Source organism: Peromyscus californicus, unplaced genomic scaffold (assembly GCF_007827085.1).
Source record: "Peromyscus californicus insignis strain IS unplaced genomic scaffold, ASM782708v3 Scaffold_2__1_contigs__length_46816999, whole genome shotgun sequence".
Taxonomy (NCBI): Eukaryota; Metazoa; Chordata; class Mammalia; order Rodentia; family Cricetidae; genus Peromyscus; species Peromyscus californicus.
Genome location: NW_026294540.1, coordinates 33413064 through 33439215, shown reverse-complemented (window position 1 = coordinate 33439215; position 26152 = coordinate 33413064). Strand labels below are relative to the sequence as shown.

At 51.3% G+C, this 26152-nt stretch overlaps 1 protein-coding gene across 1 annotated transcript in view; it reads right to left on the bottom strand.

Annotated features, from left to right (window-relative positions):
* Mad1l1 (mitotic arrest deficient 1 like 1) overlaps positions 1–23828 on the bottom strand; it is a 334799-nt gene extending 310971 nt beyond the window's left edge. The window contains exons 1-6 of the mRNA XM_052754234.1: positions 23758–23828; positions 16242–16405; positions 11343–11483; positions 8107–8286; positions 2050–2174; positions 1381–1462 (exon numbers count right to left, since the gene is read on the bottom strand). Coding sequence (XP_052610194.1) covers positions 1381–1462; positions 2050–2174; positions 8107–8286; positions 11343–11483; positions 16242–16391 — 678 coding nt within the window. The 5' untranslated portion in view covers positions 16392–16405; positions 23758–23828. The remainder of the gene's footprint in view (positions 1–1380; positions 1463–2049; positions 2175–8106; positions 8287–11342; positions 11484–16241; positions 16406–23757) is intronic.
* Positions 23829–26152: the final 2324 nt, after the last annotated feature.

Genomic DNA, 26152 nt, shown 5'->3' with positions numbered 1-26152 from the left:
GCACTTGTGGCCTAAATGCTGTGCACAGAACACCTCTGGCCACCTGCGGTCGGCTTCTGCTGTGCCAGTGGTGAGCCTGCAACAGTTGAATCTGTCCCCACTGTGTGACAGACTTTCCTACACTGTTCCTGTCACCCTACCCTCAACAAGGTAGCACTGGCATCTGGTGTGACAAGTCCCTGAACAGGCTGTATATAAACACAGAAGCAAATCAATGATCAACAGACGCTCATGGAGCCCAGCTCCACCCAGGTAGAGTCAAGTAGTGGGAACAGAGTGACAGAGAGGGCCAACTGGTCAACCTCTATGCACAGGGCACAAGGAAATAATGAGTGGTGGGACAAGAACTAGGAAGGTGACTAAAAAGGCAAGGGGTAGGGTCTAGAGAGAAGGCTCAGCAATTAAAAGCACTCACTTGCTGCTCTGCAAGAGGACCCAAATTCAGTTCCCAGTACCCAGTCAGGCAGCTCACAACTGCCCTTCACTCCAACTCCAGACCTCTTCTGGCCTCTGCAGATACCCATACCCACACATATATATATATATAAATACAATAAATAGTTAAGAAAATAAAGAAGACAACAGAGGCATGAGGAGCTGCCCACCCCACCCCCTACACACAGCAGGGGCAGCAGGGAGACACCCGACACAGCCCCCCTTCCTCAGATTGGACAATACCCTAAAGGCACAGGCAGTCAATGGAAGGGAGCTCCAGCAACACCCACTAGAACAAGGGTTCTCAACCTTCCTAGTGCTATGACCCTTTAACACAGTTCCTCATGTTGTCCTGACCCCCAATCATGAAATTATTTTCGTTGCTACTTCATGACTGTAATTTTGCTGTTATGAAACATAATGTTAATATGTATATTTTCTGATGGTCTTAGGTGACCCCTATGAAAGGGTCGTCGTTCATAACCCACAGGTTGAGAAGTACTGTACTAGAGTAAAGGAGCCTGACCTTAATTAAATCAGACAACCCTAGCTTGGTGACCTATCTCAGCCATGCTCTGGCCGTGCAAATACAGACAGGATTTAAACGTACTTCATGTAGTACAAGCTAGTATCGGCCTCTTGTGGGCTAGGATCACAGGTGTGTCCTGTGCCCACCTCTCTAAGCCTAGACTGTACGGTCCTCTGTGTTACCTTTGCCCATGGGTTTCTAGTGGGCCTTCATCACTAAGGTACCAGCTTCCACAGAACACTCACTGTGGCCTCCCTAGCCAGCTAGCACAGGGCCTGGCAACCACAAGATAATCAGCCTGCATCCTCACATACCACTGAGCACGCCTCCATTTAGGAAGGCCTGTGAGTGACAGGAGGGCTGACCCTGTCCCTGCTTAGTTCAGGAAGCTGCACAGGCTGACAGGAAACGCCTACCTTAATCTTCTGCTCATGGTCAGCTCTCTCTTCCTGACTGGCCTGCAGTTCCTGAATCTTCTGATTTGCCTCCTGCCATTTCCTGTGAGAAAAGAGGATAGTACATGCAAGGTCAGTCCATAATGCCCCTCAGCCGAGCCCCCAGGAAGGATGTGTGCGCACACACGCACACGCACACGCACACACACGCACACGCGCACACACACGCACACCTTATGCAGAGACACCCCAGGCTACCCAAGGCACTACCTGGTTCGGCACTTGCAGTGTCTGCCAGCCATGGCGCTACTGCAGGCATCCACCAAGGCCTACCCATACTAGGGGTAGAACATTTCTCAGGCAATGCCTGCCTAGGGTAAGGACCAGACCTTCAGGGCAGAATCCAAAGCCTCCTGACTACCACCCACTAGCCACCACATATTCGTGTAAACTATGACCTAGAACAGCTTGCCCAGGCACAGCAACCCATGTCCTTGAAACCTAGCTCAGCTTGCCCTCCCCTGGAAGCCAGCTCCAAGAAGGTAATTCACCCCAGGAAGGAAAGAACTAAGTCATTACCCCCTTATTCTGACGCTCACTTCCCAAGTCCAGAGGCCTCTCACTGTGTGTCCCTTGTGTGTCTATGACAGGGCTATCTTGGGGACTGACACAGGCTAGCCACGCTCTCACCTCTGCTGCAGGTCCAGCTGCTCCTTCAGTTCCTGCTTCTCAGACTCCAGAAGCTCCACTCGCATCTTCTGGTCCATCGCACTCAACTGCAGCTCAGAGACACGCCCCTTCAAGGAACTAATTGTCTGCAAGTGGAGAAAACTGGCTCTCCCTGGGGTCCTATCTGTATGCGTGGCTTTCACATACAGAGACCAAGGAGAAAGGAAGGGCAGGGCACCTCCCATATGCTACCCAGGGCACAACAGAGCCCACTCTCCAGAGAGCATGTGATAAGTAGACAGCACACTCTTTCACAAGCATCCGGCTCAAGGCCCACCTTGTGCTCTTCATCACTGACACAGATGTGGGTCACAGCCAGGTCCTCTAGGAAAGCTGGTCCTAGCCACATCTGACCTCTGAAGTCCATTAGGGTACCACAGCCAGCTCCCTGCTCCCTGGACAGAGTGTGTACCTCAGCTTTCTCCACACCTCAGACCTCCACCACACCCTAAGCCTCCCCAATGCCTGCATGCCAACACCCCAACAGAATGTAACCCAGGATGGGAGGACAAAGTCCCGGTCAAGATGCAGGCTGCCATGAGGCTTTGTTTCAGAGTACAACAGCGCAGGCCTGCTACGCCAGCCTCTCGGGAGCCTGGGGAAAGTGAGTTAAAAGTTTACGCCCCTGGAGGGTTACAGAGTAGGTCCAAAGCCAACCTGGGCAGCGTAAAGAGAACCCATGTCAAAATAAAAAGTAAACAGAGGGTAAAGCACAGTGCCACACATTTTCATTCTAGCACTTAGGAGGTGGAGGCAGGCGAACTCTGAGTCCAAGGCCAACCAGGACTATATGGTAAGACTTGTCTTAAAAAAAAAAAAAAAAATTAAAGCTGCACTGGAAAGATGGCTCAGAGGTTAAGAGCACTGGCTGTTCTTCCAGAGGTCCTGAGTTCAATTCCCGCAACCACATGGTGGCTCACAACCATCTATAATGAGATCTGGTGACCTCTCCTAGTGTGTAGGTAGAACACTATATATATATAATAAATAAATAAATCCTTAAAAAAAAGATTTATAAAAAAAAAATTAAAGTTGAGAATAGAGATAGCTCAGTGGTTAGGAACATATACTACTCTTCTAGAGGGCAGTTCCCAGCACCCATATCAGCTGACACAACTGCCTATAATAGCAGCTCCAGGGAATCCAACACCTCTGGCCTCCAGCCTCCATGGGCACCTACATTCACATGCACATACCCACATATGTACACATGCACACATACAAATGTAGGTAAAAATATTTTAATCTCAAAAAAAAAAAGAGAGAGAGAAAGAAGGCAAAGATGTAGTACAATGGTAGAATAACTATTAGAAGGGTATAGGGGGTGTGGCTCAGAAGTAGAGCCCCTGCCTAGAATCCTCCAGTGAGGAGCTGGGGTGTGGCTCAGAGGTACAGCACCTGCCTAGAATCCCCCAGTGAGGGGCTGAGGTGTGACTCAGAGGTAGAGCACTTGCCTAGAATCCTCCAGTGAGGAGCTGGTGGTGTGGCTCAGTGGTAGAGCACCTGCCTAGAATCCTCCAGTGAGGGGCTGGGGTGTGGCTCAGTGGTAGAGCACCTGCCTAGAATCCTCCAGTGAGGGGCTGGGGTGTGGCTCAGTGGTAGAGTACCTGCCTAGAATCCCCCAGTGAGGAACTGGGGGTGTGGCTCAGAGGGAGCACTTGCCTAGAATCTCTACCAGAAAAGCCCTCAGGATAGGGAAAAGTGAAGCAAGCAACCTGGGCCAGAAGCTAATGGAGAACAATAGTGCTTGAAAAAGCACAGTCTCAAGCAAAGCCAGTAGGCCCTCAGCAGCAGACTCAAGGAGGGACAAAAGTACATTTGACAACACTGAATGTCCACCCAAAGGGACTTGCATGAACCTCCACCCTTGCTCCCCATACCTCCCCAGCGGATTTCCCCAGCTGCTTTCCTAGAAAGAGCAAGCTGGCCTGGTCACTCAGAGAAGCCAGCCCACTTACAACTGCTACATGAATTAACATTTGCAGACAGTGGCCTGAAGCCAATTGCAAAGAAATCTCACCGAAATGGATGGAACCAGAAAAGACCGTAAGTGATGCTGGGTGGCCCTACACTGGGGTCTAACAGCCCTCTCTCTAAGTAGCACCCTCTAGAAAGAGGCCCCAAGATTTGTTTCCCTGGGCCTGGCAAGCCACTAAGATGTAGCAGTGTTACACCCATGTCCTGTGGGAAGCTGGCTTGGGAGCATCATAGCAGCCTGCACCTTATCACAACACGCAGACTATGATTGTATTAAGAACATGTCCAAAAACAGAGTGTGATGGCACATGCCTGTAATACCGGCGTAGGGAGAGGTAGAGGCAGGAGGATCAGAAGTCAAGGCCATTGTTACATAACACTACTCTCCCAAGCAAACAGCTGCTACCTTCTTGCCTTCATTGTGCCTGCTTGCACAAGATCATCTCAGCTGGGCTTGGGGATGGTAGACGGCGTCACAGAAGGGATGTGGAAGGTCACCAGAGCTATCTGGAGTATCCAGCTATTCCAGCCACTCTGCCCACCCACTTGTTCTCAATTCTGCACTAACTTGCAGGTGGCCTTGGGGACTTGGGGAGGGGCTAGAATACATGGGCTGGGAAGGACTACAGGATGAAGGCTGTATGTGTCTACACAGCTATGGGGAAGCCATCATCCATACTGGGTGCAGACTTTACAGTGTGGCTGCTTTGGGGTCACCCTGTCACCCATGCTCTATTAGGAAGCATAAATTCGCTGATTCCCCAGGAGTAACTCTGGTTTGCCATCTGTACCTTAGAGGAGGAGGAGGAGAGCCTAGCACCCTCACAGGGAGAAAATCCTCTCAACAATATTTTTGGCTACATAGCTAGTTGGAGTCCGGCTGGAAATACATAAATCCTTGTCTCAAAAAGAAAAGAAAAAAACAAAAAACAAAAAACACCAAAAACCAGGGCTGGTGGGACAGCGCAGCAGGTAAAGCTTGCCACTCAGAAAGGACTCATAAAGGAGAGAAGCCAACTCCAAAGTTGACCTCTGACCTCCACAGATGCACATACACACATCACACATGCTAGTAAGAATAAATTTCAAAGAATTAAAATAAAAAAGAACATGTTCAAACCAGACAACAATACCCACACCTTTAATCCTAGCACTTGAGAGCCTGAGGCTGGAGGCATGCAAGTTTGAGGCTGAGTTAAACAGGAAGTCTGAGGAGATAGCCTGGGCTACACAGGGAGACCCTGTTTCAAAAACAAACAAAATTCAGGGACTGGAGATACAGCTCATGGCTTAAACGCACTGTCCACTTTTCCAGAAAATTGGGTTCATTTCCTGGCACCCACAGTAGCCTGCAACCATCTATAACTCCAGTTCCAGGGGGCCTGATGGCCTCTTCTGGCTTCTGTGGCACCAGACATGTATGCAGTTTACTGTGATACAAGCAAGCAAAACACTCATACACATAATAAAATCTTTTTTTTTTAATCAGGAAACTAGGGAAATGATTTAGTCAGTTTGCTGCCCAGACATGAGGCTTAGCTCAGTCCCCCAGCACTCGTGTAGTAACTTAGGTGTACCGGCTAGTTTGACGTCAGCTTGACAAAAGGTACAGTCATTTCGGATGAGGACCATCAACTCAGCAAACACTCGCACCAGACTGAGCTGTGAGCAGACCTATGGAGCATTTTCTTGACTGGTGATTAATGTGGGATGGCCCAGCTCACTTGGGGTGGTGCCACCCTGGGTGCTATAAGGCAGTTTGAGTAAGCCATGAGGAGCAAGCCAGTAAGCAGAGTTCCTCCATGGCCTCTGCTTCCGTTCTTGCCTCCAGCTCCTGCCTTGGTGCCTGCCCTGACTTCTTTTCATGACGGACTGACTGAAAGCTGAAGAACACTTTTGCCTCCCCAAGTTGCTTTTGGTCACAGTATGTTGTCACGGCAACAGAAACCCTGACTAGGACACTAGGTGTGGCACCACACACCTGCAGTCCCACTGCTAAGGAGGCAGACAGAGACCCCTGGAATTTACTAAGAGACCCCATGTCACAAAATAAGGTTGACAGTGACTGAAAAAGACCTGCACATGTACACAATGTGTGTGCACCTGCATACATCGTCTACCAGTGAGTGCCACCTTTTAGAGGTCTCTCTGATTCAGTAACATACACGGGTATTGGGTGCGACGACAGGGACAGCCTGCCCTGATGAAGGACAAGCATCATGGGGAGGGGGTGAACCAGCGAGTGAACAGATGAATGGCAGAACAGCAGGGTGGGGGTGGGGAGGTGTAAATCAGGGCACGAGACTGAAAACTGCAGAGGAGGGTTTGTGACTTCGGACCTGGAAAGGCTTCCCTGAGGAGGGGCCATTGAGCCTCTTCTACTCCTCACTGAGGGGTATGCAAGGGCCTCCTCTACCATGGAAGGGCCAAGGAGCCGGGCCAGGTCTCTGTGAAGCAAGAGCCCACTCGTCTGGAAACAGATCACGGCTCCTCTCCTGCCAAGACTTGCTTCGGAAGACAGATGCGCCAACAACCTTAACATGCTCCCTGGCGCTGCAGAGGCAAAAATAACCCGCAGCCCGCTCCGAGGATCTATCAAGTGGAGAAGGTGCGGGGACAGAATACCAATGACGCCGTGCGGCTGGCCCCTGGAGCTCTCAGCTGCTCCCTTCCGGCACCTGTGATCTCGAACACAGGGGCGGGAGGCCTGGGGGGGTCCGACTCCCTCCACACCCACACTCAGGCAACCTCCAAAACACACCAGCAGCAGCTTCCCTGGACTGCGGTGCACCTGCACCCTGGTTCAAAGGCAATCTCTGATGCTAACAGAGCTGGCTGGTAATCAAAGCCATGCAAATTCACAGGCACCTACTTACAACTTCTGGGGAAAAAAGGAACTTCCAGAACATTCCCTCTCCATGACAGACAAGATGACAGTGACACCAATACTTCACAGTGGCTGTTAACACAGCCCAGCGAGTGGTGGCAGCAGCCAGGGAGCTCCTCAGGGGCCTGTCCCCTGAACCTGGTTTGCCCAAGCAAAGCAATGTTGGGGAACCCAATGGGCTCACACAGGAAGCCACGTACTGCACAGATAGAACATAAAAACTGTGGGCCAGCCAACTCTAATTCACATTTACAAAGACCACATTCAGAAACATGGGGCAGCTCACTCCTGTCATCCCAGGACTTCAGAGACTAGGGCAGGCAGACTGTCTCAAGTTCAAAGCCAGCCTGGGCAACAAAGTGAGGCCTTGCCCCAAACAGGGAAAAAAAGACTTATATAGTCAACATACTCACTGACCCTGTAGAATGGAAAAACTGGTGTCTGTACTGTGATCACAGCCCCTAAAATGCAGTCACTCACAATATGTGCATTTAAAATGACAATGTGTGTTGCAGAGACGGCTTAGTCAGTGACGTGTGTCATGCAAGCATGAAAGCCTGAGTTCTACCCAAGAACTGGGGTGGTAATGCTAGGAATCCCAGTAGCAGGGGGACAGAGACAGGTGCCCAGTTCCTATGGTTTGCTGGCCTAGAGTAGAGCCTAATTGGTAAGTCTTGGGTCAGAGAGAAATCCAGTCTCAAACTACAGCGTGGGGGTGGGAGGGGTGTTGGAGGGATGGCTCAGCATGTGGGGCCGTACAGACTATCCAAGTTAAGTTCCCAGCACCCACCTCAGGCATCTCACAACTGCTTTTGAATTCCAGTTCCAGAGGATCTGATGCCCTCTTCTGGTCTTCATGGGCACCTGCACTCTAATATACCTATATGTTTATGTATAATTAAAAATAAATCTTTAAAATAAAAACAGCAACTGAGAAAAAAAAGCCAAGGTTGGTCTCTGGCCTCCACAGACATACGCACACATATGTACCCACCCACATGTATGTGTGCTCACACACACAAACAGATGAAAAAAAAAATGAAGATGTCTTTGCTGTCACCATGTTGGATTATGGGTATATTCATTCCTTTTTCTTGGAGAACAACCATCTGCACCAGGGCGAGTCTAAGGCTCAGGCACCGGCCTGCGCTCACCTCCTTGGCCGCAGCCAGGCCGTCCTCCCGTTCCCGGAGCTGCTGGCTGGCAGCATCCAGGCTCTGCTTGCACAGCCTGTGACGCTCCAGCTGCTCCCGCATCTTCTCTTCCGCTGTGGCCTTACACTCCTGGAGTTGTCGAATGCGTGCCAGGAGCTCCTGGTTACGATCGACCTCACGCTGCGGAGAAGGAAGAACTTGGTCAGGGAGTGTGACACACAGAGGAGGCAGGCAGGCCGACCAGTCACGAAAGGAGAGAGCCAGAACGGGGCAAGAGTCCTGGGTGCCAGGGCTCCTGGAGCGGCAGCAGGGTGGCTCCCACTCAGAGAGGCAATTGGCATGGACCACACCATACACTCGTCACACCATCTGCTCACCACCACCCTCCTTGCAAGAAGAGATAAAGCACGGAAAATCTACAATTCAGACTTGACCTTGGAATGAAGCTGAGCTTCTGCAGCGCCAGCAGATCTTGTCTGGCCATGCACAGGCTGTCATTAAAATGCGTTGAGACTCCCCACGGAGAAGATGACCGCAGAATGGAAGGGACGTGGACGGCAGCCTGCAGGCAGGACCACTGCTGCCCCAAGTGTCCATCACACACACCACACTAACACCAGGAGAGCTGTGTGGCCCAGAGCTAGGGGACAGTACTAAGGTTCAGTCACACACACTGTGACTACCATAGCAGGGACATGAGGCTTATGTCAGCCTTGGGCCTCTCCAGCTGAGTCTGGGGAGCATGCTAAGAATGGTCACTCTGACCACTGCAGAAGCCACCCACCCAAGCTCCACTCAGAGCCACCAAGAACTTCAGCAGTCAGTCCTACTCAATGAGGGCAGATGTCACCTGTGTCTAAAACAGAGCTGCAGCCCCTAACCAAGGAAGGCTCAACACATACACACAAGGCTGCAGCCCCTAACCAAGGCAGGCTCAACACATACACACAGAGCTGCAGCCCCTAACCAAGGCAGGCTCAACACATGTACACAGAGCTGCAGCCCCTAACCAAGGAAGTCTCAACATGCCGGGCGGTGGTGGCACACGCCTTTAATCCCAGCACTCAGGAGGCAGAACCAGGCGGACCTCTGTGAGTTCGAGGCCAGTCTGGACTACCAAGTGAGTTAGTTCCAGGAAAGGCGCAAAGGTACACAGAGAAACCCTGTCTCAAAAAACCAAAAAAAAAAAAAAAAAAAAAAAAAGAAGTCTCAATACATACACACAGGGCTGCAGCCCCAACCAAGGCAGGCTCAACACATACACACAGGGCTGCAGCCCCAACCAAGGCAGGCTCAACACATACACACAGGGCTGCAGCCCCAACCAAAGTCTCAACACATACACACAGGGCTGCAGCCCCTAACCAGGGAAGCACTCTACTAGCACTGCCAGCCCAACACAGAAGGGGAACTGTCCAGACAGGTCCCCAGACCTTCAGCCTCCCCCTCGGCAGCTATTTCAGGGTGGGAGGGGCGCCTGACCTCTCTTATCTACCCACCATCAAATGAGCAGCAGTCCCAGAAAAGCTGCTGTAGATGTCACAACTCCAAGGGACAGTGTGACAGCTCCAAGACCATGAGGTTCACCCCACCCGTAGAGTGTCTCCAAGCAGGACGGAGAAGAACAGGCCTCTGGGAAGGCAGCCGGGAGTCGGAAGGCCAGGACCTCGCTTTGCCACCACTGCCGCTCAGTTTCTCCCCAAGAGTCACCAACCCTCCCTCACTCAAATGGCCTCCACGCCCATGAGGCCACATCAGCACTGCACCCTGGAGACCCACGGCAGCAGATAGGCTCTGCCCTTGAGGGACATGCCTGAGGGGCAGAACAAGGCCACCAGCACAGGACGTGGGCCCGGGTGAAACACATCTACTTGTTACGGTTCATCTTGATTGTCAACTTGTCAAGATTTAGAATGGCCTAGAAGACACACCTTTAGGGATGTCTATGAAGATGTTTCCTCAGAGGTTTACCTAAGGAAGGAAAACCCACCCTGACACCGGCAGCCTGATCCAGGTCTAGGGTCTCAAACTGAATAAAAAGGAGAAACTCTGAGCACCAGCATCCATCTCTCTGCTTCCTGACTGTGGATGTGACGTAACCAACCGCCTGCTGGTCCTGCCGCCGTGCCTTCCCGCCATGATGGACTGTGCACCCTTGAACTGTAAGACAAAAATCAACCCTCCCTTCCTTCCTTAAGTTACTTTTATCTGGTATTCGGTCACAGCAACAAGGAAAGTAACCAACACAGGACCCTAACAAGGGGCCTTCAGTTTCAGCTCACCACGCCAGGACAGCACACCACAGCTGGCACTCTCTATGTCAGACTTAAACCTGCCCAACCATGCCAAGGAAGGTGACAGCTGTTCCCACCAGCTCAAGACAGACTGATGGGCATGTCAGACACTGACAGGCAGGCGGCCATCACAGGGAAGGGAGGAAGGTCACACAGACTGAGTTCTGATGCACCACCTGAGTCACAGTGGCATTTCCATACTGATCAGAGTGCTGGGAAGCCCCAGCAAAGTTAGTAATAAACTGAAGCAGAGGAGTACGGCCCTGTTTGTAGTTCTTGCTTTGCAAGCCTGAGGACCTCAGTTCCATCCCCAGAACCCCCATAAGAAGTCACATACAAGGGGGACACCTTTACTCTAAGCTGTAGGAGGCAGAGGAAGGAGGGCCCCTGAGGGCCACTGGCCAACAGCCTACGAGAAACTCTGTCCCAAAGGAGGTGGGTGGCATGCCTAAGGACGACACTAAGGGTGCCCGCCCCACTGCCTTTGCATTCACGTGCGCCCACACCCACACATACATAAATGGTGAATTAGAGGTTCCTGTTCTGTACATCCCCAAATCATGGGGCTGCACTTCCCCGTGCCCACCCCCATGACAGGACACTTTCCTAAGGCTCTAGAAAGACACTACATAGACCCCAAGATTCTCTGCAAGCCTGCAACTTCCTGAGCCTGTCACCCTACCCCAACCCTACCCCAGCACCCAGTATTGCTTCCGATCTGCACTGCAACTCCTCTAGAGAAAAAGGGAAGCAGAGGCCAGTCAGAGGCGGGTCTGCCCACAACACAGGATCCCTGAGCACAGACACGGCAAAGAGCCCTCTACGGTCACCCCCACATCAGGCCCCCTTCTCCAACTTGCTAGCATCGGGTGGCCACAGAAGAACACCCTGGTGCCTCTGGTCCAGGTTGGCCCTTTGCCTGCTGGGGCTGGCTGGACCCACCTCGTAGTTCCTGGCACTGGTGTTGGCAACTCGCTCCAGCTCCACCCGAGCCCTCTTGTGGCTCAGCTCCATCTGCATCTTCTCCCGCTCCACTTGGATGAGGTAGGACTTCGAACGGATCTGCTCTGCTCGTTCCTCCAGCTGAACAGGTGACACCCAAAGAGAGAAGACAGGCTCAGTAGCCGGTCAAATAAGGCAAGTGACAAGCTTCAAGGCCAGCAATGAACACGAGGAGGCTGAGGCAAGACTGCTGCATAGCAAGGTCTTGCCTTAAAAAATAAGGGAGGAGCTGGGCGGTGGTGGCGCACACCTTTAATCCCAGCAGAAGCAGGCAGATCTCTGTGAGTTCCAGGACTACAGAGTGAGTTCCAGGAAAGGTACCAAAGCTACACAGAGAAACCCTGCCTCAAATGAATGAATGAATGAATGAATGAATGAATGAATGAATGAATAAAGGAGGAGGGAGGGAGGGAGGGAGGGAGGGAGGGAGGGAGGGAGGGAGGGAAGGAGGGAAGGAGGGAAGGAGGAAAATAGCTGAACTCTGCACACTGCCCCAGCAAGGCACTGTCCTAAGCCTGAGTTCCTATTTGCAAATGAGTGGGAGGCAGCAAGAAAGATTAGAAAGGAGAGGGTCCAGGATCAGTCCAACAGTCTTGTTAGGAGCTATCTGTCAACCTGAAAGGATCTAGTGTGACCTGGAAGATGGGCCTCTGGGCATGTCTGTAGAGGATTATCTTGAGTTGAAGTGGGAAAACCTGCCCACTGTGGGTGGCACCATTCCCTGGGCTCCTGGACTGTGTAAGCGGAGAAAGGGCTGAGCAGAGTGTGCATTCGCCTCTCTGCTTCCGGATGTGGGTGTGATGGGACCAGCTGCTTCAAGCGCCTGTTGCCTTGACTTCTCCACCCGTCTGCTTTGACAGAACAGACCCTTTCTTCCTAAAGTTGGTTTTGTCAAGGAATTATATTAGAGCAACAGGAAAAACAACCAAGATACCACATGGGCATGAGGACCTGAGTTCAGATCCTCAGCACCCAGATGAAAGAGAAAAAAACCAAAGGCTGGGCATGGTGGCCCATGCCTTTAATTTCCCACCAGGGAAGCAGAGGCAGGTGGATCTGTGTGAGTCCCAGCAGAGCTACATAACAGAGACCCTGTTTCTAAGAACAAAAAACAAAAGAAGGAAGAAATAAAAAGAAAAAAGCCAGGTGTGGCTGTGAGCATTTGTAGTCCCAGCACTAGAAAGGTGGAGGCAAGAAGATCCCGGGGCTCGCCAGCCAAGCCAGGCAGCCAAACTGGCACGCCCCCGCTTCAGAGAAAGACCCCATCTCAAAAGAATACAGTAGAGAGCAGCTGAGGAAGACATGCAGCGTCAACCTCTGGCCTCCATATACACACGTATACACATGAGGAGCAAGAAGAGGGAGGCAGAGGATGGATTTGAAAGTGACATCGTGGGCTGGAGAGATGGCGGTTAAGAGTGCTGGCTGCTCTTCCAGAGGTCCTGAGTTCAATTCCCAGCTACCACATGGTGGCTCACAACCAACTACAATGAGATCTGATGCCCTCTGGTGGCATGTAGGAATACATGCAGACAGAGCACTCACACATTAAAAAAAAAAAAGAGAGTGAGTGTGCGTTTGTGTTTCTACAGCTAACAAGCCACCACAAACATGGCAGCTAACACCAGTGTGAGCTGACTGCTCTAGAGTTAGGTGTCTGGATGCCTGGGGCTCGATGCTTTGATCATCAATTCTAAATTCTAAATTCTAGCCAGTCAGGAGTTGTGCTGTTTGGAGCTGAGTCCCTCTGGATAGTTCACAGAGTGAGGACAGAGGTCTACTTCCATGCTGAGTTGTCAACCTGGGCTAATGCTGGCCCTGGAACCTGCCCATGTCCCTCCCTGTGGTCGTCTCTCTCCTACTTTGAATTTGAGGTTTAGACCCAGACCCCTCTATCTCTCTTCTCTTCTCTTCTCCTCTTCTCTTCCCCTCCCTCCCTCCCCAGTGCTGATGATGGAGTCCTGAACCTGTCTCACACATATTAGGCCAGCACTTTTCCACTGAACCACACCAGCCTGTTGTAGCTGCACCATGTTGCCAAGGCTAGCCTGCAACCTGGGATCCTCCTGAGTAGCTCTGGAGTAGCGAGGGTTACGGGAGCTGAGTTCAAGGCATGGGCCACAACTCTCAGCTGACTGGCTGTTGGTTTGTAACAGAGTTTTATGCAGCTCGGGCTGGCCTCAAACTTGTTATGTAGTCATGGCTGGCCCATCCTGTCTCTACCCCCTGCAGAGCTGGGTAATAGACACGGGCCACCACACCATGATTAACTTTGGGTTTTGATTTTTTGAGGCAGGGTCTCGTTCTGCAGTCCTGGCAGGTCTGGAACTTGCTGGGATCCTCCTGCCTCGATTTCCAAGTTCGGGGATTACAGGTGGCATCTCCAAGCCTAGGAACTCTGTCAGTGCATCACCCCAAGACTCCCTGACCACAGGCTGGCTGGAGACCTCCAGCACATCTTCACAACCCATAGCTCCTGGCTAGTGCCTGGACAACCAGAAGACAGACAGGAGTGACTGCCAGAAGCCCAGAACTGGGGAGCCACAGAAACTGAACTGCCCACCAGAGGGTGACTACATACAAGCAAGCCAGTTGTCCAGGAGCCCAGAGAAGTGCCACTCCCTGTCATGGGGTCACCGACTTCCTGGGCCTTATTGCCCCACTCCACAACACACCCTAGGTGCTCACAGAACCTCAGGTGGCACCACTTTCTGAACCAGTATCTCATCCAGACACATTCTTGGAGTTCTCACACGTGCATTAAACCAGAACCTCAGACTAGGCAGTGGTTCCCCACAAAGGGCAGCTCAGCCCCCTAGGAACATCTGGTGCTGTCTAGAGACATTCCAGTTGCCACAAAGGGTTAGAGGTGTGTCCGCATCTGGCACCTAAAGCCAGGGATTCTTCTATGTGTCCCTCACACCAATGAACTATCCAGGCTGCCTATGACGAGGCCAAGCCTTCCCCATCCCTCGACCTATGCACTTGGGGTGTGTGTGTGTGTGTGTGTGTGTGTGTGTGTGTGTGTGTGTGGTATGTGAATGTGTTCATGTGGGTGGGCATGTATGTATATGCCTGGAGGTCAGAGGCCAACTTTGGGTGTTTTCCTTGATGACCTCCACCTCATTTTCTTAGGGCCACTCACTGAACCCAGGGCTCATCCGTTCTCTAGGTGGGCTGATGAGCTCCAGGGGTCCTCCTGTCTCTACCTGCTGCCCCCTCTGAGCGATGGGCTTACAGACACATGTTAGATGTTTTACATGGGAACTGGGGATCCGAACTCAGGTCCTCATACTTGCACAGCCAGCCCTCCACCCACTGAGTCCTCTCTAGCCCACAAAATGATGTCTTTATTCCCATCTCACCTCACTTCACCTGCTGGTGAGAGGTGCTAAGTTCCTTCACATTCCAGGTCTTTGTTTTAGTGGCAGGGTCTTGCTATGTAGCCTAGGTTAGCCCCAAACTCACAACACCTCTGTCTCCATCTCCCAAGTGTACCACATCCACCTCCAGTCTCAGAAAGCTAGAGCTTCTGCAGAGGAGGGGACTCCTAACCTGCGGGAGAGCACCACACAGTACCTAGTGACCTCAGACACTGAAAGTGTGGCTTAGTGGTAGAATGATTGTTTAGCATGTACAAGATCCTGGGCTCAGCTCGGTGGTGGTGGTGGTGGTGGTGGCGGCGGTGGCGCACACCTTTAATCCCAGCACTCAGGAGGCAGAGGCAGGCAGATCTCTGAGTTCAAGGCCAGTCTAGTCTACAAATTGAGTTCCAGGCCAGCAAGGACTAAACAGAGAAACCCTATCTTTTAAAAAAAAAAAAAAAAAAAAAAAGAGAGACTCTGGGTTTAATACTCAAGAAAGGGAGTGGAGAGGGGACGCTTTAATGCCAAAGGGACACTGTTATAAACAACCTACTCTCACGATGAAAGACAATGCTTGCCACTAAAAAGCTGTGTACAGGCTAGTATTGTGACAAACAGTGATTCGGTCACCACACCAATGCCCACAGACATTGTCCACTTTGCCAGGCAGTGTATAAGCATCACCAGGGCTCCCAGAGCAAAAGAAGCTCCTGACTCATCACGGAACCACTCCAGAGCAGATGGACAACAGGAAAGAGAGGTGAGCACAGAAGCCCCAGCAGCCTGGCATGGTCACTGGTGCCGACAGGACCAGGCAAGGCTGAAAGAGCACTGCCCTCCTTGGACCCAGAAGACCGAACTCGGACCTGGCTGGGGCTGCAACTTTGGGACCTGAAGCTCTTCCTCCAGCAGACCTGGCCCCTTTGGAACTGTACCCATTGGAGCATTCTGAGGAATTAGAGCATGAGGTGAAATAGGACTACAAATCACAGTAAACTTTTGCCAGCACAAGGCACCCTCACGGGGCCGGGCACAGTGGTACACGCCTTTATTCCCAGCGCCTGGGAAGCAAAGGTGGGCAGATCTCAGTGTGTTCAAAGCCAGCCTGGTCTTCATAATGAGTTACAGGACAGCCGGGACTACACAGTGAGACCCTGTCTCAAAAAATAAACAAATAAAAAAGTAAAAATAAATAAATAAATAAAGCAACCCTGTGGGAGAACCTGAGTTCAGTCCCCAGAACCCACATCAAAAGCACCCACTCAGGGGCGACCAAGGCAGCCTCTACCCAGCATGCTTCAGGGCAGGCCCTGGTCTCCGTCTACTGCTTGGGGTGATAAATGCCTACAAGTATCTGCAGGACACATAAATGCCTCCAAGCCTAGCTCATGCTGACCCACCCACTATACAGGGCTTGATTTGGAGCCACCCAGGCCAGATGTTTGCCCAGAGACCCACCCAGCAGGCCACTCACCTGCATGTTCTGCTCATACTGCAGCTGTAGGGACCCTGAGGCAGTGGTGGACACATCCAGGCCTGATCCTCCCTCCACTCGCTGAGAAATGAAGTTATTCAGAGACCTCAGGGTGGACAGGACTGTGGTGTTCTCCCCCAGGTCTTCCATGGTCACGCTCGCTCCTTCAGGGAGACAAAGCAAAAGTCAGAGTCAGCCTTCCTACATTCTGTCTGCTGGCAAAGCCCACTCCCCAGGACTCCTGTGGAGTCAACCACCATGTTTTCAACATTAACCTGAAGCCAATACTGCCAACAATGCAGAGAGAAGAATGAGGCGCAAAAGCATGCCACATGGTATGTCTATGATATCAGCAGGTAGAGGTCAGAAGTTCAAAGCCAGCCCCAGCTACATGAGTACGAGGCTAGCTTGAGAAACATGAGACCCTGACTTATAAGAAAGAAAAAGAAAAAAAAAAAAGGAACTGGGTGTGGTGGCATAGGCTTTAATCCCAACACTCAGACAGAGGCAGGCAGATCTCTGAGTTCAAGGCTAGCCTGGTCTACACAGCAAGTTCCAGGTCAGTCAGGACTGCATAGAGAGACCCTATCTGCAAAAAGAAGAGGGGTAGGGGATAAAAGAGGGCTCAGCATTTAAGAGTGTTTACGGCTCTTGCAGAGGATCCAAGTTCAGTTCCCAGCACCCACATCAGGCTGATAACTACCTGTAATTCCAGTTCCCTCTTCTGGCCTCCCTAAGCATGGCACTCATGCACAGACACACACAATAAGAAATAAAAAATAAACTTAAAAACAGGGCAAGTGAGACGACTCCATGGTAAAAGTAGTAAGTAAGTAAAGCCTGACGACCTGAGCTCCACCTACAGAGCCCACAGAAGAGCAGCGCCATGGTCCTTTGCTCACACCATGGCACCGTGTACCTGTAGAAAGACATGAGTTTGATTCCCCAGAAACCTGGGCATGGTGGCAAGTATCTGTAATTCCTGCACTCCTACTACAATATGAGATGGAGACAAAAGCATCCTCCAGCGCTCACAGGCCACACAGCCTTGCACACACAGCACTGAACAAGTCTCTAACGAAGTGGAGCAAAAGAATCAACACCCAGTTTTCCTGATCTCCATCCATGGAGCATGCACACACAGAAACAGAGAGAGAGAGAGAGAGAGAGAGACAGAGACAGAGACAGAGAGACAGAGACAGACAGACAGAGAGAGAGAGAGAGACAGAGAGAGAGAGAGAGAGAGAGAGAGAGAGAGAGAGAGAGAGAGAGAGAGAGAGAGAGACCACAAATCCTCAACCCCAAGCAACCATCTGAGGGCTCGTCTGCACACCAGACTGGCAGACATTCAGCTCCTGGGAGGACATGCTCAGAGGGCCAGGGACACACCTCCCAAAGCCACACTCACCACAAAAGTGGCCTCTGGGAATCAGAAACAAGCACTCAACAGTCAGGTGATGGCAGCCCCAGCAATGTGGGTACCAGCAATGCTGCTCAATGCTCCCACTGCCTCTAACTGGGGCTCACATAAAGAGGGGTCCTGCAGGTTCCTAGCACCTACACTTAACTAAGCCTCACCCATAAACCCACGTGGGTGATAACCCACCTTGGAAAGGAACCAAAAGGGCAATGCTAGATGGTACCACTGTTGACACGTACTGGGTACATTTACACACACCAGCTCCCAGCACATCAGCTAAGCCAGGTTTTTGCAGAGTGCTTTTTTTAGTTTTTTTGTTGTTGTTGTTTTTGGTTTGTTTGGTTTGGTTTTGGTTTTTTTGTTTTTGTTTTTGTTTTTTTGGGGGGGTTATTTTTGTTTTTAAGTTTCTAAACAGATTTTTATGTGTGTGAGTTTGTTTTGTATTAAGAAAAGCTCTCACTCTCTAACTCCAGTTGACCTGGAACTCGCCATGTAGAACAGGCTGGCCCCCCAGGGCTGGAGAGATGGCTTAGTGGTTAAGAGCACTGACTGTTGGTTCAATTCCCAGCACCCACATGGCAGCTCACAACTATCTGTAACTCCAGTTCCTGAGACCCAACACCCATAGCAAAACACCAATGTATGTGAAATAAAAATATATAATTTAAATAATTTAAAATATTATTTTAAAAATCTAAAAAAAAAAAAAGAACAGGCTGGCCCCAAACTCACAGAGTGCCTATATTAAAAGCATGCACTACCATGCCGAGCTCCTCTTTAAGACTTGGTCTTGCTATCTGGCCCAGAGTGGACAGACACTGTGTTTTCAACCTACAGGAGTCAGGCTGCTACACAGGCAGCTAAAGAGCCAGTTCAAAGCCTACTTCACCCTCTTGAGTAGAACCGCAACTTTCCAGAGCCAGGATGGGGAGGATGGGGGACAGACAGGATACCGACTATTCTGGCTAGCCTGTGAGCTGAGAGTCAGGCTAGAGTTGGCCCCCCAGCCAAGTCACGGCTGGGGAAACTGTGTCACAGGCCTGTCATCCCAGACACTCAGGAGGCATGAGTGCAAGCTCAAGGCCCAGCTAAGCAACTTAGTGAGACCTGTCTCAGAGGGCTGGGGACGCAGTGCAGAGCCAGAGCGTTTGCCCAGCATGCTTGAAGCCCTCATTACGGCCAGAAATAAATAAACAAACAAACAAATAAGCAACCAGTGACCATCCCAATACCTGGCCATGCTGGTGTTTTTCGGGTCTGGGGTGTTTGGAGTGAAGAAACAAGACAAGCAGTAGCACGGGTTTATTATGAGAGTATCTGTGGAGGGGCTCCCTAAAGACCACAACTGGGCTAGGGAGGGCGTTTCTCCTGCCTAGGTTTTTAGAGCTCCTTACTCAAGTTCAGACCTCCAGCTTAGGAATCACCTGTACGTCTCTTTCCTAAGTAAACACGTACTAGACTCTGGGGCTGGAGGGAGATCAGGAATGTGAAGCATCTTACAGTTCCATCCCGTCCCCCAAACACACACACACATACACACACACAGAGTTGTAAATAACTTTCAGTGGCCAAACCCTATATTTGTATTTTTCTAATTGCTAAAACCATTCTCTTCCACCTAGATCTGAAAAGGGAACCCACCACCACCAAAAAACAAAAAAAGAAAGAAAGATGAATACCTGCCCTGTGCTTTATAAAAGAGTGGGAGGGCGGTAGGCCACTGGTGGGGAGCCATGGTGAGTGACTGTCTCATGTTAGACGGGGTGTCACTGTGGGAGGGCCTGTGGTATCCCACCGGCCAGACCCACCACAGGAAGAGGTTCCTGTTATGGGGGAGTAAGGAGTTTAAATTTGGGGAGGCAAAACAGGTTAGTCTGTTAAAGAGACAGGGACCAAAGGTGAGGAGGGCCCTGGGAACCGAACCAACCATGGCAGCCAACATCTCAGAGAACACTGTCCCCACGTGTCCACGTTTTGTTGTCAAAGTCCTGAGACTCGGCCTTGGAGTTTCTGGAGGCATCACCAGAGCTCTCAGAAGTACGACATGCAGGTGACACCGGGGACATGGAGGGGACACCTAAGCCCATAAGAAGGCGAATCAGATGGCAGGCCCTCTTTGGAGTGGGAGCAAGTGGAGGCTCGGAGAGAAGGAGCTCCATGCTGGGATGGTGGATGAGGGTACAAAGACCTGACCTCCGGGGGGGGGGGGGGGGGGGGGGGGGGGGGGGTGAGGTGGGCATAGTACCACACCCACAGAGGAAGAAGACTCCTGGGAAGTGATGCCAAAGAGCAGAGTCCCCAAGAGGAACATTTGGAGTCATGTCCCATGTCTAGGACAGTCAGCTCCTTTTCCCATGCTGGATAGAAACCAGGGAGGGCAGCACTCGCAGGAGGCTGATGGGTTCCCAGGTGCCAGGGGAAGTACCCCTGCGGTAGGGTACGGAGCTGGGTGGTTATCGATGAGCAAAGAGGTGGGGAGTGCATAAGGAGAGAATGGTGAGATGGTGTGGGGGGCACACCTTTAACCCCAGCACTGGTCTACAGTGAGTTCTAGGACAGCCCGGGTTACATAGAGTGACCCTGTCTCAAAAAACCAACGAAGGAAGGGAGGGAGGGAGGGAGGGAAGGAGGGAGGGAGGGAGGAAGGAAGGGAGGAAGGAAGGAAAAAGAAAAAATAAAAGAAAGAAGTAAGAGAGCAAGGTTGAGGCCAGTGGACTGAGAGCCAGTTCAGCATTTCCAAGGGCAGCCGGGATGCAAAAGCAGCTGAGGTGCTGATGGTGGGGAGGTTAAAGGGACATGGAGGGCGGCCAGAGAGGGGATTCCCGAACTGGGTGTGGACTCCCAAAAGGGAAAGCTTTCAGAGCGATGCTCTGGTGACTGCAGGAGAGAATGTGAGGATGACATCACAGAGAGAAGACAAGACCCCGGGGAAGGAAGCCTTACAAGTGAGAAGGATCTGTGTGGCAATGCCCAGCCCCACCCCAGCAAGGCAGAGGACAAGGCTGGGGCCTTGCACGAAAGGTGGGTTAGTAGCCAGAAGAGGCTTATGTGGCTGAACTGGAGACCAGCTACAACAGCTCCCCGGAGAGTGGACAGAGAAAGGGAGAGCCTGAGGCTCTTTTCGGATCAGTAGCAGGGATGGGCCAGGGAGGGAGTAGGTGAGGAGGAGATTTACGTGTTGATCCAGGCTCACATAGGGGCCATGCCAGCAGGGCTGCTGCATTCCTGTGGGCATGCAGGTCCAGGGCACTCATCAGATACCCGGATGACAACAGGTAGCATCCAGCTGTGAGACTAAAGCTAGGAGCTAGGAAAAATTGAAAAGCTGGAGCGCACAGGCAAGAGACAGGTGTGCCAAGGTTCTTGATCGTCAAGCAGTGACAGATGGCGGCGAGTCGGGTGGAGAGGACTAGGTTCTGTAAGGGTAGAGGACAATGAGGGATGCTGTCCCCCTGGTTGGCGCTCTGCTTAGTTTGGAATGGCGGGATCAGTGTAGAATGTCTGTAACTTTAATGACTGTGAGGGTTGAGAATTACCTGGTGTGGGGCTTGAGAAATGGCTTACTGGGTAAAGATGCTTGTCACCAAGTCTGTTGACCTGAGTTTGATCCCCATGATGCACAGAGAAGAAGGGAAGAACCGAGTCCTACACTGTGACACTGTATGCCTTAGAATTCACACCTGTGGCCGGGCGGTGGTGGCGTACGCCTTTAATCCCAGCACTTGGGAGGCAGAGCCAGGCGGATCTCTGTGAGTTCGAGGCCAGCCTGGGCTACCAAGTGAGTTCCAGGAGAGGCGCAAAGCTACACAGAGAAACCCTGTCTCGAAAAACCAAAAAAAAAAAAAAAAAAAAAAAGAATTCACACCTGTGAGAGCTTTTTTAAGTACAGGGTCTATGCCGGGAAGGGGTGGGGCACAAATTTAATCCCAGCACTCAGGAGGCAGAGGCAGGCAGATCTCTGAGTTTGAGACCAGTCTGGTCTACAGAGCAAGTTCTAGGGCAGCCAGGGTTACACAGAGAAGCCCAGTCTCAAAAAAACCAAAAGAACAATTAAAATTTTAAAAGGGGGGAGGATGTCTATGGAGTACCCTCACAACAAAAGCAGAGAGATCCAGGATTAGGCAACAAGTTGGCCATCCTTTAACTAGCCCCTATTGGCCCTCCTCCCTGTCAGAACAGAGAGAGCACTCTAGGATAGGTCCAGAACATCCTGATAAGTCTGAAAAAGGCTCTTTATTCAATAGGAACAAAATACGCTTTCCAGCAACTAACAGTGCTGCCCTGAGTTCAGAGGTCATAGTGATGGTAGGGGCAGTGGACCCCAAACCTCCTCAGCTTCCTATCAAGAGCAGAATAATCATGTAACCCCTCTTCTGGAGTCCCCCTGAGCTGTCCTGGTACTCACACTTAAGAGTCAGCCCATGGAACGCTAACTGAACCAATGAGCTTGTGGTGCCTTGTCAAGTCTTCCGAAAGCCCTTCACAGCCTTCTGGGAGAGGATGGAGACGCTGGCGCAGAGTCATGCCAGGTTAGACTGAAGGATCGGGTAAGGTATTGGTATTCCTTGTGGTAGGTGGAGGGGTCAAGGGCAAAGGAGCCCAAGCACTTCTCCATCTGAGAAAGGTCTTTGAGAAGAAAAGGAATGTCTAACCCAAGGACTTGAGAGGAAGAGGCGAGATCATGAATTCTGGGCTAGCCTTGGTTACACAGCCAGACCCAGGTGACAGAGCTAAACCCAATCTCAAAAAAAAAAAAAAAAAAAAGGAAAGTTAATTTTTAGAAACATAGCCTGAATTTCCCACTTAACCAGAACCTTGGTGTGCACCCCAATTACACCCAGCAAAGCAAAAGCTGGTGGCCAGGTGAGTGACAGGCACAGTGGGAAGAAGCAGGCCTCTGTTCTCCAAGATCAAAAGAAAACCACACGTTCTGTCCTACCCCCTCCGGCCACCGAGAACTCAGCCACTAACACACTAGCACGAAGAGCTGCGGTTTCAGGAGCTACAACACGACACAGGTACCTAAAGCTGTACAAGAACCCTGAACTTGCAGACAGCAGACCACCCCCCTCCTCCCAAGAGGCTGGCTGCAGCTCGGGATGGCTCCTGAGCTGACAGGTACACACTTTCTTTCTGGTCTCAGTCAAGGGACAGCCTGGGAACCTGACAATTGGTGACACAGGTCTGTCATCCCAGGTACTCAGGAGGCTGAGACAAAGTCAAGGGCTGGTCGCCAAGTTCAAGGCCTGCTTGAGCTACAAAAGGAATTCAAGGCCAGGCTGGAAGACTTATCACAGAATAAGAAGTATGAAGACAGCTGAGGATGGGTAGCAGGCACGAAGCCCTGGGGGTTGAGGCTGGGAGGAATGGGGCCCACAGACAGCTCAGTCTGTAATGCACTTAGGGTCAAGCCAGACAAGTAGGGTCCCATCCCTTCCATATGGTGGAAGGAGAAAACCAACTCCTGCAAGCTGTCCTCCTCCACAGGAAACCCTGGCATGTGCATGTACGTGTACACATACTCATGCACTCATACACTCATACACACACACACACACACACACACACACACACACACACACACACGTAAATTAATCAACTAAATTTTTAAAAGGGCTGGAGACACAGCTCAGTGGTAGAGTGCTTGCCTAACACGCGTGAAGTCCTATGTTCAATCTCTAGTACCGCCAAAAATAAACGAATAAATAAAGTGGGCTGAAGCTAGGATCCTGCGCTTACAGGGGCTTGCCGCCAAGACTGTCAAGTGGAGTTCGATCTCCAGGACCTACGGGATCCAAGGAGGTAACCGACTCCGACCCCGGGGCCCTTCGGTCCACAGGCCACGCCGCCCCCCACTCCCGGTCCAGGCGCGCCTCCCCGCGTCCTGCAGCGGGACACACGGGTGGGAGGCCATCCACCCCGGCCCCGGGAGCGCGACACCCGAGACCCTGCAAAGGGGAGGCGCGCGACGGGAGGCGACCCGGGCTGTGTGCATGCCCGATCGCGGCGGACAGCTCCGTCCCACGGCCTCCTCGTTGCGGCCCCGGCAGCGCGCGCGGCGACCCGGCACGCAAACGCAGCCACTCTGTCACTAACCTCAGCCGAGCAGTCCGGCGCCGCAGCTGACGCTCGGATCTCCCTCCTCTCCGCCGGCGCCCACGTCTCGCGAGACTTCCGCTGGGGTCTCGCGAGATCTGAGAAAAACGAGCCGTAAAGAATGTAGTATGTGCGCCACAGGCGCGTCCAGCGTTTGCTGCGCGTGAGGACAAACAGCTGTTCTACATCCCCCCAGTGTCCTGCCAAGGGACCTGGAACCAAAGCTGAGCCCGGTTGTCCCCGCTGGCCCACAAGGAGCTCTTTCACCGCAGCTGAGTGCTCCGTAATGTGTGGAATAGCACAGTCTGCGGAGGGAACAAATTTTAAGGAAGTTGAATTTCCCCTGAATCTCGCTTCTATGTATACACGGGTTGCTGTGTTTTGACTTGGGCAATGTTTTTGAGTTTTGGTTGGTTAGCTTGTTTCTCTCTTTCTTTCATCTGTGAATGAGAGTTCCTGGGAAAAAAATGTGTCTGCGAAGGCGGATTGGCTGATTGACTTCAGTTATGTTGCAGGTCCAGAGCCTGAAGACGATTTGTCTTGGGCTATCTTTAGCCCTCCACACACCCATTGCTTACCCGCCTCTGTGTGAGCCCTAACATGCTGTGACTAATGGATAAAAATCTCTTGGACCTGGGCGGTGGTGGCACACGCTTTTAATCCCAGCACTGGGGAGGCAGAGGCAGGCGGATCTCTACGAGTTAAAGGACAGCCTAGACTACAAAACGAGTTCCAGGACAGCTAGGGCTGTTACACAGAGAAACCTTGTCTCGAAAAAACCAAACCAAAACAAAACAAAAAAAAACTCTTGGAATATATTAACAAAACCCACTTTCTGCCAACCAAAAGGCTTAAGAGTCATCAGATAACACGTGAGGCATATAGCTGGGATTTCTCTACTTTGATGTAACCACCTACTTAATGTTTCCACTAGTTTTTTTGTCTGTTTGTTTTATTTTATTTTGTGTTTGAGTGTTTCATGTGCATGCACGGTGCCCTTGGAGACCAGATGAAGACAACAGATCCCCTGAAATAGGAGTGACAGATGTTTGTGAGCCACCATGTGCGTGCTGGGAATTGAACCTGGGTCTTGTGGAAGAGCAGCGAGTGCTCTTAACCCCTGAGCCATCTCTTCAGCACCACCACCAATGTATTTTTAAAGTTCCTTGATTCATAACGTTCTTTGTTCTGTTACTATGAAAACTGCTTCCACGCTGAAACATGGAATTTGGGGTAACATAAGTCTGTGTTTCCAGGACATTATCATTAATATTTGGCTCAGGAATAAGCTATCTCTCACCCCCAACACTGGAGAAACAGAATCTTACTCTGTAGCCCAGGCTAGCCTAGACCTCACTGTGTAGCCCAGGTTGGCCTGGAACTCACAGCAATCCATCAGCCTCCTGAGTGCTGGTGAAACTGGCCTGCCTCTTTGGTTATCAGATCCTTGAAACAAAGGACCCCAAGATATTAGACTTCTCCTAAGGATATCCTCCCAAAAGAAGAAAAGGCTGAAGCCCTTGGGGCAGCCACAGGAAGAACTTATCTCCACAAAAATGATTTATAGTTTGTCAGCTGAAGGTGAGGAAAGACGCAGAGCTGGGACAATGATGGAACTGACCACATCCAAGCCAGACAGCTTCCTTATGCCGATCTCTTGCCTTCTATTGAAACCCTAACCCTGTCTATGTCAGTGTCAGGCCCCTGGAGTTGGGACTTGGGGATAGCCTGAAGCTCTGTGTCCTTCTTCCCATTGTGGCCACATTGAGTAAATCTCCTTTTTCTGATTTGCTATGGATTCAGCTTTTGTTGTTGTTTTTCAAGACAGGGTTTCTCTGTGCAGTTTTGGTGCCTGTCCTGGATCTCGCTCTGTAGACCAGGTTGGCCTCGAACTCACGAGATCCGCCTGCCTCTGCCTCCCAAGTGGTGGGATTAAAGGCCTGTGCCACCACCGCCCGGCTATGTATTTCTTTCTTTTTTTTTTTTTTTCCGAGACAGGGTTTCTCTGTGTAGCTTTGTGCCTTTTCCTGGAACTCACTTGGTAGCCCAGGCTGGCCTCGAACTCACAGAGATCCGCCGGCCTCTGCCTCCCGAGTGCTGGGATTAAAGGCGTGCGCCACCACCGCCCGGCTTATGTATTTCTTTAAAAACCAACCAACCAACCAACCAACCAGTTGGAGGGTTGGCCAAACCTGGCTTGTTGGGACATAGCCTGTGACAATGAATCTCTTAACACTGGGATGACAAACGCATGCCACCATGCCCAGCTGGTGTTTGTTGTGGAATAATCTTTTTGTACCCTGTAAAGATTTGTCACTCGGGTTGGTTTAATAAAAAGCTGAATGGCCAATAGCTAGGCAGGATTTTCGGGGCAGACAGGATGCTGGGAAGAAGA